General features: G+C 44.2%; 5 protein-coding genes across 5 annotated transcripts; 1 reads left to right on the top strand and 4 right to left on the bottom strand.

Annotated features, from left to right (window-relative positions):
• Window positions 1-549: 549 nt before the first annotated feature.
• Window positions 550-1,467, bottom strand: CCR75_004482 (uncharacterized protein; the record flags this gene model as incomplete). The annotated part of the gene is made up of 1 exon (XM_067962568.1): window positions 550-1,467. The coding sequence occupies one exon, from the start codon at window positions 1,465-1,467 to the stop codon at window positions 550-552; it is 918 nt and encodes a 305-aa protein (XP_067817724.1).
• A 94-nt stretch (window positions 1,468-1,561) lies between these two features.
• Window positions 1,562-2,252, top strand: CCR75_004483 (uncharacterized protein; the record flags this gene model as incomplete). The annotated part of the gene is made up of 3 exons (XM_067962569.1): window positions 1,562-1,640; window positions 1,706-1,938; window positions 1,997-2,252. The coding sequence occupies exons 1-3, from the start codon at window positions 1,572-1,574 to the stop codon at window positions 2,250-2,252; spliced, it is 558 nt and encodes a 185-aa protein (XP_067817723.1). The 5' UTR covers window positions 1,562-1,571.
• Window positions 2,253-2,300: 48 nt separating this feature from the next.
• Window positions 2,301-3,315, bottom strand: CCR75_004484 (uncharacterized protein; the record flags this gene model as incomplete). Its single annotated transcript, XM_067962570.1, has 3 exons — window positions 2,301-2,854; window positions 2,920-2,994; window positions 3,051-3,315. The coding sequence occupies 3 exons, from the start codon at window positions 3,313-3,315 to the stop codon at window positions 2,301-2,303; spliced, it is 894 nt and encodes a 297-aa protein (XP_067817675.1).
• An 886-nt stretch (window positions 3,316-4,201) lies between these two features.
• On the bottom strand, window positions 4,202-5,986 carry CCR75_004485 (uncharacterized protein). The gene is made up of 2 exons (XM_067962571.1): window positions 5,306-5,986; window positions 4,202-5,173 (listed from the first exon to the last, which is right to left on the bottom strand). Exons 1-2 carry the CDS (start codon window positions 5,724-5,726, stop codon window positions 4,368-4,370), a joined length of 1,227 nt encoding a protein of 408 aa, XP_067817722.1. The 5' UTR covers window positions 5,727-5,986; the 3' UTR covers window positions 4,202-4,367.
• Window positions 5,987-12,167: 6,181 nt separating this feature from the next.
• Window positions 12,168-16,093, bottom strand: CCR75_004486 (uncharacterized protein; the record flags this gene model as incomplete). Its single annotated transcript, XM_067962572.1, has 8 exons — window positions 12,168-13,052; window positions 13,147-13,914; window positions 13,986-14,117; window positions 14,175-14,234; window positions 14,301-14,405; window positions 14,472-15,107; window positions 15,175-15,775; window positions 15,837-16,093. 7 exons carry the CDS (start codon window positions 16,091-16,093, stop codon window positions 13,840-13,842), a joined length of 1,866 nt encoding a protein of 621 aa, XP_067817721.1. The 3' UTR covers window positions 12,168-13,052; window positions 13,147-13,839.
• Window positions 16,094-16,357: the final 264 nt, after the last annotated feature.

Here is a 16,357-nt window from a genome sequence, read left to right as displayed (position 1 = left end):
ACGTTTTACTTTTGTATCGCTGCCTGTATTACTAGAGAACATCCCGGGTGTTGTGTAAGCTATAGCGCCTGTGGAAAATAGCTTACTTAATTTAGAAAGTGGATGATTGACGGTACATTTTGATGTTGCTAGTTGTGCGCGGAGATTTCAACGTTGCTGATCGTGCACGGAGATTTACGATATTTTTAATGAAATGTGATCGGCTGTAATTATGACATTTGATTGGAGTTTAGAATTTCCCTTCTTTAATGCTAAGATGAGAATTTCAATAATTACAAATTCTCGCGTTTAGTGCAAATAAATAAGCAATTACCACCTTTCATTTCGCTTGTGTAAGTAAAAAAATCATTGCATTTGTTGACTTATGGGCTACTAAGAAATTATATTGTCAGTTGCTTCCTCCATGTTAATGCTGTGAAGGGTTTCAAATCAGATGAGCTTACTTTGGTTTAAGCTTATGGACACTCAATAAATGCGCCTTGACATATATAAAGCAAAAAAAATATTTGGCTAGCTGCAGGATGAGGGTCTAAGAATAATTTAACATTATTATTTTTTTCTTTCTGGTAAAGTTAAAAGTAGCAATTCTCCAAGCGCTTCCTTCCAATATTTATCTAGCATAAACCAAGTCACAAAAAAGTACAGAACGCGAGCTTCCATCATGCTTTGTTCGCTAAGCACAAAATGATTGGCAACGTGTGCGATGAGGCCAATGATGGCGCTAAATCCAATTATCTGCAAAAAATATCGAAATTCACTCCAGGGAATTGGCACAGCACGTTGCGTTCGATTATACTTCGTCAAATACCGCAGCACTATGCCACTTGCGTACAAATTGGCAGTAGAGATCGCAATAAATCCAAGTGGATGCGCACTAGTATTATTGTGCCATTCCATGACTAGTTTGGGAATCATGACAGCTTTTAGCCAGCTAACGCAAAGCCCTACAATAACTTTAAGCAACGGTACCGGAAAGTGTAAATATCCGACAACCACTTCAACCAAAAAGTAAATGGGCACCACAAGTCTAACAGTCTCTTCAACTTGTGGAGAGGCACCAAATACCGGACGAATAATAAATGTTCCCAGTAAATTAGCAGCTATGGCTGCGAAGATCGCTCTAGCGTGGCATGCCAACTTTTTTTTAAGTGATGGACGGCGGTTCGCTAGCCTTGGCGGTATTGTAAAGTACTTAAGCTGCTTTCGTATAGCCAAACAAGTCCAGACGATAAACGAGCGCTTAAGAAAAACCTTGAGTTCCGGGTGTCGCATGTAGAAATTGATTGAGGTAAATTCGAACCAAACAGCAGAGAGCGCTACGATTATTACGAGCATATTTGGAAAAATGGTTGAGCACATTAGTTCTAGATGCTTCAGTGGGTAGCCAGCGCTAGGTTGCTTGTAAGTTGTCGACTCGGAGGGAGTCGCAGCCTTGCTGACGCGATTGGCGTGGCGGCGCATGGCCATATAATTGAATTCAGTTAATTAACTCAATAAAATTTGATTCGAACTTAGCGCATCCCACGTTCTTACGTTTTAATTACCTTCATTTTAAATTCAGTCTAAGGCTAATGGAACTTCGTACACAGTACCTGCTTCTGATATTTGTGTTTGGTATGATTGCCAAGGGCATGGTGAAGGTGAGTATGATACAAAAATTCCCTTTGGACGCTAAAGACTTATTTGCTTTGTACTACTCGCTAAGTCCACCTTAGGATCGAACTTATCAATCCTGCTCCTCGTGTGCGTGTGCATTTATTACTGGCGGACTAAACAGAAGGAAAAGAGCGTCTACGATGACATCGCCCGCCAACAGGCTGAAGTGGCCGCCAAGCTATCTGCTCTACACGGCATTGGTGATGGAAAGGTTACAGATCTCAGCATGGCTATGCGAAGTACGTCCTTTAAGCTGAGCGAGTCGGAAGCTGGCGTCATAACGTACGGATTAGTTTTGGTTCTGGAAGGTGGCAAAAAATGCTAATTGCGAGATTTGTAGAGACCGTGTCCGTCGATACTCGAGCAAATTAGGCGGATCGCGAAAAGACCGCCAAAAGTTTTTACGGAGGAACTCAAAATCAAAAAAAGGCGCGACTGTTAGCAAGGATGATCAAACAGAATTAGCTGACACAAAGGATGTAAAAGTTCCACTCATAGGGAATACATTATTGTCAGACAACAAGGCGAGTGAGCTAGGAAAAAAAGGTCACGCGATTGGATCGATTGTGGAAGAGGCAGTGAATGCTACAATGTAAATCGCAAAATACAGAGTCCTTGAGTTTACTATTCATGCGTTGAAGTGCTTAAAGAGCTGGAACAAAATATTGACTGTGAAAGTACAGGTAAGGCGCGATAAACAAAAAGCTGTCCATGCGGTCAAGAAGCCCTCCATGACCTGGAAAGAAAACACCTGAGTCCTTGACACCGGCGACGCGCTTAACAAATGACTCAACGAGATCTCCCACAATGCACAAGATGCCAAGCACTGCGCCCAGCATTACCTGGTGAATGAGAGGAGCTACATGAGCCGACGGCAAGATATCATATGTCCAAGGCAACACGGCAGAATAGTGCGACGAGAGGAAAAAGATAGCCAGCGCCATAGCTACACTGGAAACTACGCCTGCTATTGCGCCCAAGAGGGTCTTGCCAGGACTTACAAGTGGAGCCAACTTTACATGACCCATAAATGTTCCAGCAATAAGCGCACCAGTATCACACACCCAAGCGCAGCACAGTCCGAGAATTTGTAGCCCATATCCGTACTTTTTCGAACTGTACCGCAGTAAAATGGCGTGACTGAAACCATTTACGATGTATATCAGCGCAAACAAATCGAGTAGCAATTGGAGCATTGCTAGTAACAAACAAAACAGATAAATGACACATAGGGAGTAGCAGGCTATCAAATATCTACATCACCTGTTTGGTTCATCTTTGTGGTGGTCGCGATATGAATAGTAATTATTGCCAACGTTGCTCCGAAGCTCAATGTATCTGCATATTTGGCGTTTAAGTAGGCAATACCGGGAGCAAAACATTTTCTCTCTCACCATAAAGAAGCTTGTCACCGGACCATGCACCCACGCAGAGTACAGCTCCAGTTGATATCAACAGCACACGGTGTGGTTGCTTCAAGTTCGCCGCCATGGGTTGTGCTACAATCTGGGGGCTGATAGTATTTGTGTATTCTACGAGCGTCAGGCAACAGACCGTCGTGGTCAAAAGAAGCATACCAACACTGGAGCTAAGTAGCCACAGTGCCGTTGGGACTCCCATTAGGACAGTCAGTACGCGCCGCCCCCAATCAACTGCCATTTTTTAATCTTTTCGATTGAAACAAAAAAAAATATATCATACAAGGTTTCCGGGTTTAGTAAAATCTCGACACACGATCACAGTTATAATCACTAAAAAACAGGAGTACAGAAGAGGAGGAAGTTAATTTCCAGACGTGTAATTTCAGAGCAAGCATTAGACAAAAATAGGATTCTCTGCGTTAAACACAATAATCTTCTATACTTCGAGATCAGGGTCAAGCGGCAATGGATTCCTAACAAGTATCAATACTACGGACGATAACTTAAACGAACGTATTCAGTGTAGACTCGCAGCATAAACTCATGTTTATAAACACTTACCACTTTAACTTGGAAAAAGGCCAGCAATCAATAAGATCGATCTTTGAATTGCTTCCTTTAACGTATCTGAAAAAGTGTTATAAAATTCAACTGCAGACTCGCATAACAACAAGTTTTTATCAGCTCTTAAATTTTAACTTGGAGCCGGTGAATTATCATCGTGATCAATGACAATTTCCAACTGGGTGACTTCAATACAAACGATACATGCAGGCGAGCCTTGCCATGGAAACATAAGAATAGGTGCGATTGAATTAATCGATAGGACAATGACTCATGGCTAAATTTAACACGTTTTTACACCGGCCTACACGGTTGCAAAAAACACTACGATAAAAGGGTAGGAGATTACGGTTGCAAAAACACTACGATAAAAGGGCAGGAGATTTTCGAGGAGAGTCGGTCTTACGGGCTGGCGGCACTCTCATAAGGAAGTTCCCGATAACCAGTTGTCAAGAAACTTCCTTATGAGAGTGCCGCCAGCCCGTAAGACCGACTCTCCACGAAAATCGGATGATCGTAAGGTTAACGGATTAAAATTTAAAAGAAGTCGAACGTGGTCAAGCAGATCGCAAAAAGAGTGAAGCTTGTATAAGTAATATGTGTGAAGAAGACTGGACAAGCATTCGGCCAACCAAAGAATCTGAAATCCTATATTGTCACTTCACGGCATGAACAAAACGAGAGTAAAAATGTACAAGTAAAATACTAAGGGATAATCGAACTTCTTCAGCGCACTGCGGCATGCTCGCATTCTGCCTGGCAGTTACGCTCATCATTATATGAATATTCAACGTGCGATCGTTGAAAGTTCTCGGCCCACATTTTCTCAAACAGCTCTCGCTCATGTTGCGGCTGCGGCGGACGAAGCTCCTTTGGCAGTTGGGCACCTGGACGGTATGCTACAGGGTCTGTGGGCCGCGTGTTGACCTTACCCAGATACCCCCCAAGAAAGTTAATCAGCACTGTTGGCTCACTCGACTCGTACATGAGCTCACGAATAAAATTCTCAAGCGTGATACATTTTTGGTGCAAGTACGACGGCTCTAGCCGATTAAACCAGCGCGTTTCGATCCCTGCCCAGGCTTCCTGTGTACGCGTGTAACGTAGATCATCAAGCGTCTTGACCAGCTCTCCAAATTCCGAATACCGGCGCCAGTCCGCATATAGCTCCTTGCCAAGCATGAGTGTGATTAAATATTGCGCATGGCGATCAGCGCCTGAGCGAGACTGTACGATACGAAATTTTGGGATGGACACCGTGGCTGAGACGACTTTGCTGTTTCCCTCTGTAACAATTGTAAAGGTTTTGTGTGCTGCCGTGATGCGTGTATTAGACTGCTCATCACCCAGAACATGGAGGTTGCCCACGTCGATAAGCCCCAGATCAGCGCTAAGACGGCGACGAAGAGAATGAATTGAGCCGTCGCCACCCCAGCTCTCACTACTCGAGTCAATATCTGCGAACCAGCCCCACTCGGCACTGCCGTCTTTGCTCATCATGGAAGACGATCGGATGCGCGACGGCGGACCAGCTTTTTATCATTGACAACAATACAACACATTCAATCGAACAAACGGCAATATAAGTAACCGTATCAGAGCAGTCAGTTTTCTCTTCTATCAACAAGCATTTGTGGCAAGCATACATACTACATTTACCGTACCTCGAGGAGAAGCAAAATGCGCGCGGGCGCGCATTAGGTCCGTCTTCACCGTGCGTTGATCGCAAGTATTCATGTAAGTGGCAATGACGTCAACTGCAGGTCGACCGCGCGGTGTGTTTGTCACCATGGTGGTGGAAGGCACTGAGTATGAGAGCGACGCTAACATTTGTTCGGTATTTCCAGATGATGACTTATACGTGTGAGCTGTTGACTTTGATGTCAGCGAAGTGCGGCGGCGCGCCGCTGAGTCAAAGCTGAATATAGCACTTGCACTCTCACGGCATTTAACGTAAGGCAGCGATTGTACTGTGAGCGGCTGAGGGTCGTGAAAAACGTCGACAATTTCAGCAGCATCGCCGTCGCTACAGATTTCGTCAGATTGGTGTTGAAGCTCATTCGTATTATCATTTGCATCGGCCATATGTATTCTGGTGATTATAATCCGAGGCGAACTGACGTGCGTCCAGGGGGGCAACAGGCACGAAGACGCTGAAAGCTTTCTTATTGCGCCTTGTTAGTAAACTAGCCAATGGGCGCTTTCACAACGGCAATTAACTAGTGTTTGAGATAAAAACAGAAGAAAGCTGGCGATGAGCCGAGTCAGCTGCGGGAGAAAACGAATTCAGGAAAGGCAATGTAAGAAGGAAGGTAGGTAGGTGTACCATTCGTTTTAAGATTTGTCTTTAGAAATGTACCTAGTTTTCACATCTTTTTTTTTACCTTCGGCGAGTACCTAGTTTTCACATCTTTTTTTTTACCTTCGGCGAGTAAGAAGACTGTGTGAATTAAAATGGGGAATGTTATTTCCGGTTATTTCCACCATGCAAAAAATAAATCACTGTCGCTGCCAACTTGATTTGCCAAAAGCCTTTTGCATTGCGCTTCGCATATTTAATTACACGGGCGGTGTAATGGGGTGTATCGTGACATGAAATTAAAACTGAAGGTTGTCAATTTATATATTATCTAAAAGGTAGATAATATTTGAAGAATATTACTTTATATAGTAATGCTCGGAAATCTTATCCGTAAATAGGTATACGCCGTTATATCTATTTATCCTGCAGACTAATCAGCTGTAAATGTAAACAAAGAGAGAGAGAGAGAGAGAAGATTTCAATTGCATGTAGAGTATTAGTTCATAATTAAGTTAGCACTAACAGATAGAAAGAAGAAGAAACTTAATTATATTAAAACAATTTTCATTTAACCCTCTTTAAGGTAGTTGTCTGAAAGAGCAGTCGTTTTCTTCACGTACTAGTGTACGTGAAGTGACGTAAGGCACCACTCGCAACTGAAGCAGTGCGAAGTGGGCATGTACTGAAGCAGTATAAGTCGTAGTGACCCTTTAAAGGCGGAAATAAATCATCGTGTTTAAATGAGACGGATCCAGTTGATCTACTGTCCAATATCCTACTTTTGAATTGTAAGCAAGCGGGTCCTAACCCCGTTACATTGTCCCTTGACCAACAGTCACTATAGCGATTGATGTAGGGTGACAAGAAAGATTATAAAGTCTTTCCCTGTAATTAGCCTTCTTGGTTTTCGCCAAAATATCGATTTTGTTTGCATTATGAATTTTATCAAAACACCAATTTGATTTGCATTATTTATTATGACCAAAATCAAAATGGCGACAAACAAGTCTGTGCGCTTGGGCCGCGAGGCCGCTTAGCGCAGCTGCACGGATCAGTGTAGCTGTCAGGAAGGCAAACGTTTCAGTTGACGCTAATGCGTCTACTGCGCGGGATGTGTCACCTCCTACTCCCATTGGAGGTGAGTGGGGTATGTCATCTGTTGATGACATTGCAGGTGACGGGAACACGTCCCCTGCTACACCAATTGTAGGTGACTGGTCCAAGTCACCTGCATCGCCCGACTGTGGCGACTGACAAGGCCGCTGGATCACCCGAGGCCGATTCCTTAAAACATTTAAGCTCTAAATTGACTTCCAAAGAGAAGATGGCGAGGTTGTTTAACTCGTCGGACCTCTTTGGTGGGGAGTCATCATCAGATGACTCCGAAGGCGATGACCACTCTTGTGATGTTATTATGCGTCACCAGGAACTACGTGGTCGCGAAGGTAATAGCGCTGCTGGTGGTGCTTGCATCACCAGAAAAAAATGAGTGAATTCAAAGATCGCTCCCAAAGCCAAGTTAACATTAACGTTAACGTGAGCAACAGGAGAGGGACCGCTTGACGTTGCGTTTCGCTCCTGAAATGAGGCCTTGGTTACCTTCGAAGAGAAAACTCATTCATTGGTCTAGTATCAACGATCAATATCATATTCCGTTAATTGACTCATCCAGGATTCGCAAGCCTGGTGAGGATGAAACAGAACTCTTCATCGATTCCTTTTACCGGCATCGGTGTTACACTTGCAAACGGGCAAACGATGTCAAACCTTTGTTCCAAGCTTGGACAGCCTTTGTACAGAATGTACAAAACATAGACCGCCAGGTCTGGCTTGACAAGCTAAATGCTTTCCGTAAAGAGTTCGAGAAACGGACCGTGGTCGGTGCACGTTGTAAGTTACACCGTTTATTTAGAGAGGCAGGGATTCCTTGCCTCTCGTGGGGGATCTCATGTTCATGCTTTTTAAGGGTGCAGGTTATGCCTGTAAGGACGCATATTTCCTCAAAGATCCCTATTGGAAACTCTCATCTCTTACGAAATGCGTCAAGAGATTTAGAACCTCCAATCCTTTTACGAGTGCGGAAAGCGCTCGTTCTCCGATGGACCTTCTGTCGAGGAGGATGGGTCTCGTCGTTCTGCAAGACGAGACCCGAAACGTCCAACATCAGTTGAAAACGAGGTTCCCAACTATCATGCGAGGGTGGATACCCTCGCCTACGAGCGAGATAACTCGTTCAAACCCCCTTTGCCTCACGGTGGATTAAAAAAAATTAAGCAAGAAAGCGCTTCTCACCACCTGAATCCATCAATGGATGTGGAGAGGGAGGAAAGATCAGGTTCGCCTTGCTTGACGAGCCCCACCCACCAATGTGTATTGGACCACACCCTTCATTATTAAAGGGAGAATCTTGATCACGAGTGATCCCGTCGCCGCGCGTTAGCGGTGACGGTCGATAATGTTTCTCGAGAACCAGTTGAAAAGTTGTGCGCAGATTATGACTGAACGACTGCGAACGAAAAGACACATCAGTCCCTTCAAAACGAGCCGTTGACAGCTCTTCAGAAGACCTTTTCCTTTGAGGAAAGAACGGATCGTCTGTTTCAAGAGAATTAGACCCTATTTCGAGACAATATATACAAATCTTTGGCTCGGAACCATCAGGCTTTAATTGATACCTTTGACCGTTCCGATGCAATCTGGAATCGGAAGAAGCCTCGTACTGATGATACGGGCTGAGACGCCCAACATAAAACGTAAGATGCGTACGCATACTACGAGGCAGATCGATCGTGTATTCATTGCCCTGGCGATGTAATACACGAAACGGACCGATATTCTTGGGCAGTAGTTTATAATTGCCAACATTCGTCACTACATGCTTTGGCAAATTTAGCATACTGCTTCTCTAGCCAGCAGGAAATCACCTGCTGACTCGGTTTTATTGCTGTTTCCAGTGCTATCGGCTCGCACTGCGGAGATATCGATTTCTTCATGATTGAGAGTATTATCGTTCTTATAAATACTCATACGTGATGCGTAATCGAAATCATTATGGGCAGGGATGACGTCACGAGGTGTGTCACCAGCAATGGCTGTATGATACAACTAAACCATTGCTTGTTGTATATCGATCTGTTGAGGATCGAAACATTTCGACAATCCTTTTAAGGATTGTTGGGATATATTTCTCACGTAATCCATCAACCCTTTAGAGCCTTATCTTCTTAAGAAGCTCTTCTAACGTCGTCGAGTAATGTTGACGACGGAACACTTGTTGTTGCAACAGTGGTCTTATGCTCACTGTTGAATTGCGCAGCCGGCTCAAAATCGGGCCGGCGCGAGAGGGCATCAGGGACAACGTTAAGTCGTCCTGATTTATACTCCACGGAGAATTTTAGCTACGAAGAAAGACAACCTTCTGGCCATCCTTTGTGACAGGTATGGACTGTTTACGGCCGTGCGTAACGACGCATGGTCCGTGAAAGCAATGAACAGTCTATCTCCCAAGAGATAGACCTAAACTTAGCCAGTGCGTATTCATGGCAAGGAGTTCCTTGTCATGCACTGGATAGCTGCGTTCAGCTGGTTGAAGCTGGCACGGTTGATAACAGACGACGCGCTCTGCGCCGTCTGAGTCATATTGCATTAACGCACAGCCGATTGCAAAATTGCTGGCGTCACAGACCACATGAAAAGGTCGGTCTTGGTCAGCAATCGCTGGGATTGGCGATTGCACCAAGCGTTTCTTAATATCCTCGCAGGAACGCTGACAATCAGCGTTCCACGTTAAGCCTGCACCGTCCAGCATAGCGCCACTGAGGCGCCATGATCACTTTTCATTTTTTCAACAAAGAAGAAAGATGTACTGTTGTTTCGGCATAATTGCGTGAGTACTTGTGCAGGTACGCCGCTAAACCGAGGAACTTTCTTAGTCCCTTTATATCGACTGGCACAGGCCAATCGGTGATCTCCTCGAACTTTTCTGGATCCGAGCGTACAACGTTTACCCACGATGCACCCAAGAAGTGGTATTTCGCTTGCAGCGAATATACATTTCTTGAGATTTGCATACAACTTGTGCTTTCGTATAAGTGTGTGAATTTCGGACGTGAGTAGGATGCACTTCAGCATCCGACTTTCCGTTCATGGCTCTGCTATGAACGAAGACTTCATCAAAAATAGCTCCGGGCGAAATCCTCCTCCAATCTCAACCGATTGGTTATATATTTTTATAATGACGCAGGGGTATCACTAGGTCCCTGTGGCGAAACAAGCCACTCCCGTAGCATACCGCTTGGGGTGCTTACTGCTGTGAACGGAATATCTTGTTCGCGCAGAAGGATCTGATAGAATCCATCCATCAGATCCGTTGACGATAAATATAGTGCTTTTTAGCATATCATCAATTATTACGTATTTTCGTGGTATCGGCGTTTGAGCCGGTACAGTTGCAGTGTTCATTTATTGAATGCATGCACGATTCCGCCAATCTCCTGTTGCTCTACGCACACAGAGGTCGGAAAGTTATGTGGGGAAGTTGATACCCTCACATGGCGCGCTGCTTAGCGTTCGGCGAAGAATTTGTCGATCGATATTACTTGTTCACGAGGCAATGGCCATTGCTTCACGACACAGTATTTCCCGAACCTGGGATTAGGTTGATTTCGGGTCGAGTGCTTTTATCCTTAGGCAACTCGCACGGTACTAGTTCAGGGGAGACATCCTTGAATTCTTATAAATCCCTATATGAAGGGTTTGTCTTCAAAGGCTCCCAGGATTGGGACGTAAAATGTTCAATTCGAGTCTTCTCATTGAGGACACTTTCGTCCAAGATGAGCTGCTGAGAATCCGTTCGCTTTCAGAAAATACTACTGCCGACCGAATATCGGCCACGTAGTTGTCATCTGTGACAAGCGCGCAGATCTGGTTGACTTTGCCACTACGCAGATATCACAAGAACCATTTCGGGTTCTAGCGTTGGCAATTAAATTATCTCCGAGGCGCAAATAGATCAAGTGCATAAGCGCCTACACTTACACTTTAACCACTGATTACCAAGACATTGATTGTCTCAGTTTTTTCTATGGAACTTATTTCCAAAAGTTCCTGGGAACATTTGACCAGATTTTTCCGGGGACTTATTCCCGCAGGAATAATTTGTGGAGCATCCTTCCCAACTACATCTAGCTGTGGTTGCGCTACCACAGCGAGATCCTCTACGATTGACTCTCCAGTCGATCTAGGACTTTCGCACAGTCTCTTATAGACTGGCATTGAAAACTTTCTTGGATGTTGCTTTTCAAGCAAGCATCCCTGTTTCGTACCAATCAACTTATTCGAGTGGTCGAACTTCGACGCTGCTTGTGCTTGTGCACAGCCGTCGGTAATTGTGTCTACGTCACAATCGTGGACCTTCGACGCTGCTGCTTAATCCAAAAAGGGATTTTTCTCCCTCTTTTCCCTCAAATGTTTTCACATTTACAGTTAGAGGGCGAGCCCTCGGCTTTGAGTCAGGTACAGAGATGTACCGGGTTGGCATAGATGCCGCGAAATGGTCCTGTACTTGACTGATCAGGGAGGCTTCGTGCCGCATGAAGGCTTCAAGCCTTGCATGCAGTACCTTTGGTCCCTGGAAGATAATAAATTTCACGTGCTTAAGCCCGAATAAGGTTTTGAACTTGTCATAAGCGGCGCGTTGCGCTTCTGACAATTCTGGAATCTCTTCCATTTTCGTGAGGGTTTAGTATTGTAAAGACTCAGGCGTAGATTGACTACGAGTGCTACCAGGTGTAGCGGAGCTACCCCGCTCCAAAAGTCAGAGGAAGACTTTCAGACTCAGAGAGTCACTTAGTTCTATTGAACTAATGAGTTTAACAACTCAGGGAGTCGTACAAGCTATTGAAGCTTAAGGAATCCTAGTTCAAGGGATTCAGGGGTTCGTAGAACCAAGTGGCAACTAGTGCCCACGAGGATATACCTTAGAAAGGCTTCTATCTCTTACAGATCAATGCGCAAGCCTTAGGAAGGCACTTAATGCTTTGAGATCAAAAGGGGAACTGCACTTTATTTAATTATTAAAATCTAAAAACGTTACCCTAGCTAATTAAAATAGATTTTGGCCGCCATATTTATATCTGAACTTAATCTGTTTTTCTTACCATTTAACGTTGCCTATCTCAAGAAATCCGACCGAAAACAGATTTTAAAAAGATGCACTGCCGAATAATAACCATTTTTGAGAATCAGGATAGCTATTTACTGTCGACCAAATCCCCTACACCCTTGAGTGCGTTGCTACAGATTAAATTTTGATGCGGCTGCTGCAAGTGACAAATGCATTTGAAAGCCACTTTAAACGACCACCGACCGGTGTCACCTGCGCTCCCGGCCGAGTAAACCTTATCGGGGAGCATGTGGACTATGAGGGCTACGCGGTTCTGCCCATGGCTATCGATCATAGCATTTACGTGGCTTTTAATAAAACTGTAAGCGGAAGTAGCAAGACTGGAGTAATGGCTGTAAATGTGGCAAATGCCAAACAACAGTACAAGTCTGTCAGAATTTCGTTGGACGAGCAAAAATGTGATCATGGGGGACTAACTTGGGTGTCGTACATCTTGTGTGGAGTCCTGGGACTCCGAGATGCTTGGCCAGAATCTTTTAAAGGTGAAGAGTCAGAGTTGCAATTGCTCGTGGATGGAGACATTCCTGCCGGCTGTGGATTGTCCAGCTCTAGTGCGTTGGTTGTTGCTGTTGCCTTGGCTACGAGTTGCGCCTTGGAGATACCACTGGCCCGGTCAGAGCTAGCAGAGCTTTGTAGACAAGCAGAGCATCGTGTTGGGACGATTGGAGGCGGAATGGACCAAGCAGTTGCGTGTTTGGCACAACGTGGCACGGCACTGCATCTTGATTTTGCCAAGGTCCCTGCGAGAAGTGAGCCAGTAGTTGTTCCGTATGAAACCGGTGAGGTGACTTTTGTCATTGCCAATAGTATGGTAGTGGCCAAGAAAGCTGTCGACGCTGCGACTCGATACAACAAACGCGTCGTCGAATGCGCTCTTGCAGCAAAGTTGATTGCTAAAAAAGTAAATCTGGATGCTTGGAGACAGGTGCGGTTGCATTGTATCGCTTTTAAAGTTGACAGCAAAGAGTGCTGACGACGATTACTGAAGTAGTTCACTCGTCTTGTGGATGTTCAAATAGCTCTTGAGGAAGCAACAGGTGAATTCGCTTTTCCAGAGCTGATAGCACTTGCAATAACTTCTTGTCCGCTGTCGGAATATCTGCTTGCTGATATTGAGGCCGAGGTCGGGGAACCTATTTTGAATTTGTTCGAAGGATCGTTCATGGAAGCTGCTGTGAAGGTTCGTTAGATATCGCAATATGGTTACAAGTATCATATTAACTCAACAATTTTGTTGCGTCTGAAGGAAGTTTTGAAGTCAGTTTCAACTTTCAAATTGCAACAAAGAGCTCAGCATGTGTGGGGCGAAGCTGACCGCGTGAAGCAATTTGTAAGACTATGCGATAGTCTGGCAACCGAAGACCAAACAGATTGTTTATTATTGCAAAAGCATGTGCACTGCCTTGGCGAGATTATGAATGCAAGTCATCACAGTTGCAAGACACTCTACGAATGCAGCTGCCTAGAATTGGACAATTTGGTCAACGCTGCTAAATCTGCGGGGGCAATAGGAGCACGGCTAACGGGCGCTGGATGGGGAGGATGTATTGTCGCGCTGGTTCAAAAGTCTGAAGTGAATGACTTTATGAGCAAATTATATCTTAGCTATTATAGGCAGCTTGGAATGTCGCCGTCTGATGCCATGGATGCCATGTTTGAGTCGACCCCGGCGCCAGGAGCAGAAATTTACACATATTCAAGCCCGAATCAATTTACAAATTTAGTAATACGCGAAGCTTTTCCAGATGCACGTCCTTTGACTGCAGCTCAACATCTATAAGCGCAAGCTAGGCAACATCGATGAAATGCGTATTAATATTTGAACTTTAACGTGAGGATGATTTATGAAGTCGCGCACCTCAGCTTCCTGCTGCGCTTTTTCTGCTTGATTCATTAATGTCTGAGACATTTTGAAGTCGCGTTTCATAGTGGACAACGTTTTCCGACGCTCTGCGATCTCTAGCGCGTAAAGTTCAATATTTCTGCGCAGCTAGCATAGTGGATTAATAAATTTTAGGGTCCTCTCGTCAATTATTCAGCTTTGCACCTCAACGGTGGCAACAAAACGATCGAGCTCCAAAACTTGTTGATAGTATAAATCACTTTCCTGCAAACCAAGCGCACCTTAATAATCGACAAATTGCTATGAAAACAAGAGCAAGTGTTTTCATACATGTATCGTTTGAAATACACTTTTAACTACTGGTCGCACTTGAATCCAGCAAGTCGACACTAATTTCGAGTCCTCTGTCGGAATCACCCCAATGTCAACAGCATCCTACAGGTTTCAAGAGTCGATTCGTTTTATTGATAAGACGAGCGGAAATAGCATAAATGGACGCACCTTTGGTCTCAAAAACAATATGTGGTGATCAATTAGATCGAAAAACTTTTTTTCACCATCTTTCCGGTGATTAAATGGTAGTAATGCGTCTACGGGGCTCACGCAGTCTATTGGCGTCATGATGTTGTTGTCCACAAAGTGCTGTCGTGAATCGACAGAAGACCCACTCGAGATAAGCGGTAAGTGAGTCAATGTTTTCAAACACTTCCAAGTTTCTAGCGCGCTTAAAGCTTTTGCAAAAGAGTTTGTGGTGGGCATCTCATGAGACGCACAATTAGATGAAAGCTTTAAAGGGTCACTGGTCAATTCTTCACGCAAAAGTTGCAAACTTTCGTCCAGCTGCAATGTTCTTAGCACTTTGACCTTTGTTTTTTTGACAAGGTTACCACACACATCTTCGATTATGTTCAGTCTTTTTTCCTGATTTGTAACTATATTAAAATTCCTTTTCGTCAACTGCCGACAAATTTTATCAATGTCGCTCCACCAATTTCCTGTCGTCCGCGTGATACATTCCAGCTCAATAGCCTGAGCAAGAGAATTCCCAGTCGCATGATCCCCCGTCTTATCACTGCAATTGGCGGGATCAAGTGTATTTTTATTGTTTGCACGAAACAAGTTTAAACCATGCACTTTCTGCACGCCACATAATTATAAAAAAACGCCACTATTTGTAAGAAGCATGCAACTTTTATAATCGTACCGCTAGATCGTGTAGTTTTTCATTTGCTGAAGAACAATCAACAAGGCCATGCGCAGGGCGCACCAAAATGCCAATGAAATCGTTCCATTTTCCTGAAGCATCACCACTTAGACCTAATCGATGGCGTTCTTGAATCCATTGCATCTTAGAAGGAGTTACGGTCGAGGTGATGTGCAGAATTACGTGAGCTAAATTCTCATGGAGGACAAGGTGGGTCCAACGAAGCCAACGCTCAGCTTCTTCGTCGCTAAACAAGTCAAAATCTCGCAGAAAAAACACGAGGCGATTGTTAACCTCGCTAGTTGGGGAATTTATCGGGTCATATGCATTTTTTGTTGACTCCTTAATATTATCCATTTGCAGGTCTCGTAGAGCAAGAAGTATAGCCTCCATCATCACATCTTCAGCACTGACCTTACCATTGACATGAAGATTTAAGCCTTTTGATATATGCCTGTACATTTTTTTTTTTAAATTTGAATATTGTGTAGCAACCCAGCATGCTGCAAGCCCTAATGCCGACGCTGGAGCAGTAATTCTTTTAATTGTATCACGTGCTGGCTCTTCGTACGGTCCGACCAGTTTGATACCTGTCAATAGACTAGATTAATTCTCATTAGAAAAGCATATTGCCAGCAATTATTGGTAAATGGATGTCTTACGTATTAATGACGATTGCTGGATTATCACCAGCCGAGACCGAAAGCAAATATGGGAATTTCGGCGGCCCTGTGCCTAGCAAAGTGGAAGCGGTTGTCTTTGAGTCTTTAATGCGTGACTTCGATTTAAAATCGCTTCTGCTCTTAAGCAAGTTTTCTTTTGCATATAACATTTTCTTATCGGTGTCATATTGCTCGGCTGCTTCTGCAATTGACAAAATAGCGAAGGGCGATAGCGTCACCCCGATTTTGCGGAACATTCGCGTGAATAAATTAAAAGAGGCTTTATAATTCCTGTTCAACCTTCTACACTAAACAACTTATTTGTAAAGGCTTAAATGAATGGTTCGCATTGCTTCAAAAAATGGTTCATTATAACAGCGTGTAGTTTTCAAAACCGATCTCTTTCGCAATACCCAAAAATGTCTTCTTGTTTGTAAGCAAATGATGTCATTCATGGCGGGCGAGCATTAGCTTGCCCTCAGTGAATTCCTCGTTTCTGAAGAATCCGCTGTATAAGTGGC

Source organism: Bremia lactucae, linkage group LG11, assembly GCF_004359215.1.
Source record: "Bremia lactucae strain SF5 linkage group LG11, whole genome shotgun sequence".
NCBI lineage: Eukaryota > Oomycota > Peronosporomycetes > Peronosporales > Peronosporaceae > Bremia > Bremia lactucae.
Note: the sequence above shows the minus strand (reverse complement) of the source record. Positions and strands in the feature narration are given on the sequence as shown.

Coding starts and splice junctions, on each gene's coding strand:
- CCR75_004485 (XM_067962571.1), bottom strand. CDS start 5,726: ATGGCCGATGCAAATGATAATACGAATGAGCTTCAACACCAATCTGAC. Junction 5,174..5,305: donor GCATTTTGCTTCTCCTCGAG/GTACGGTAAATG, acceptor AATGATAAAAAG/CTGGTCCGCCGTCGCGCATC.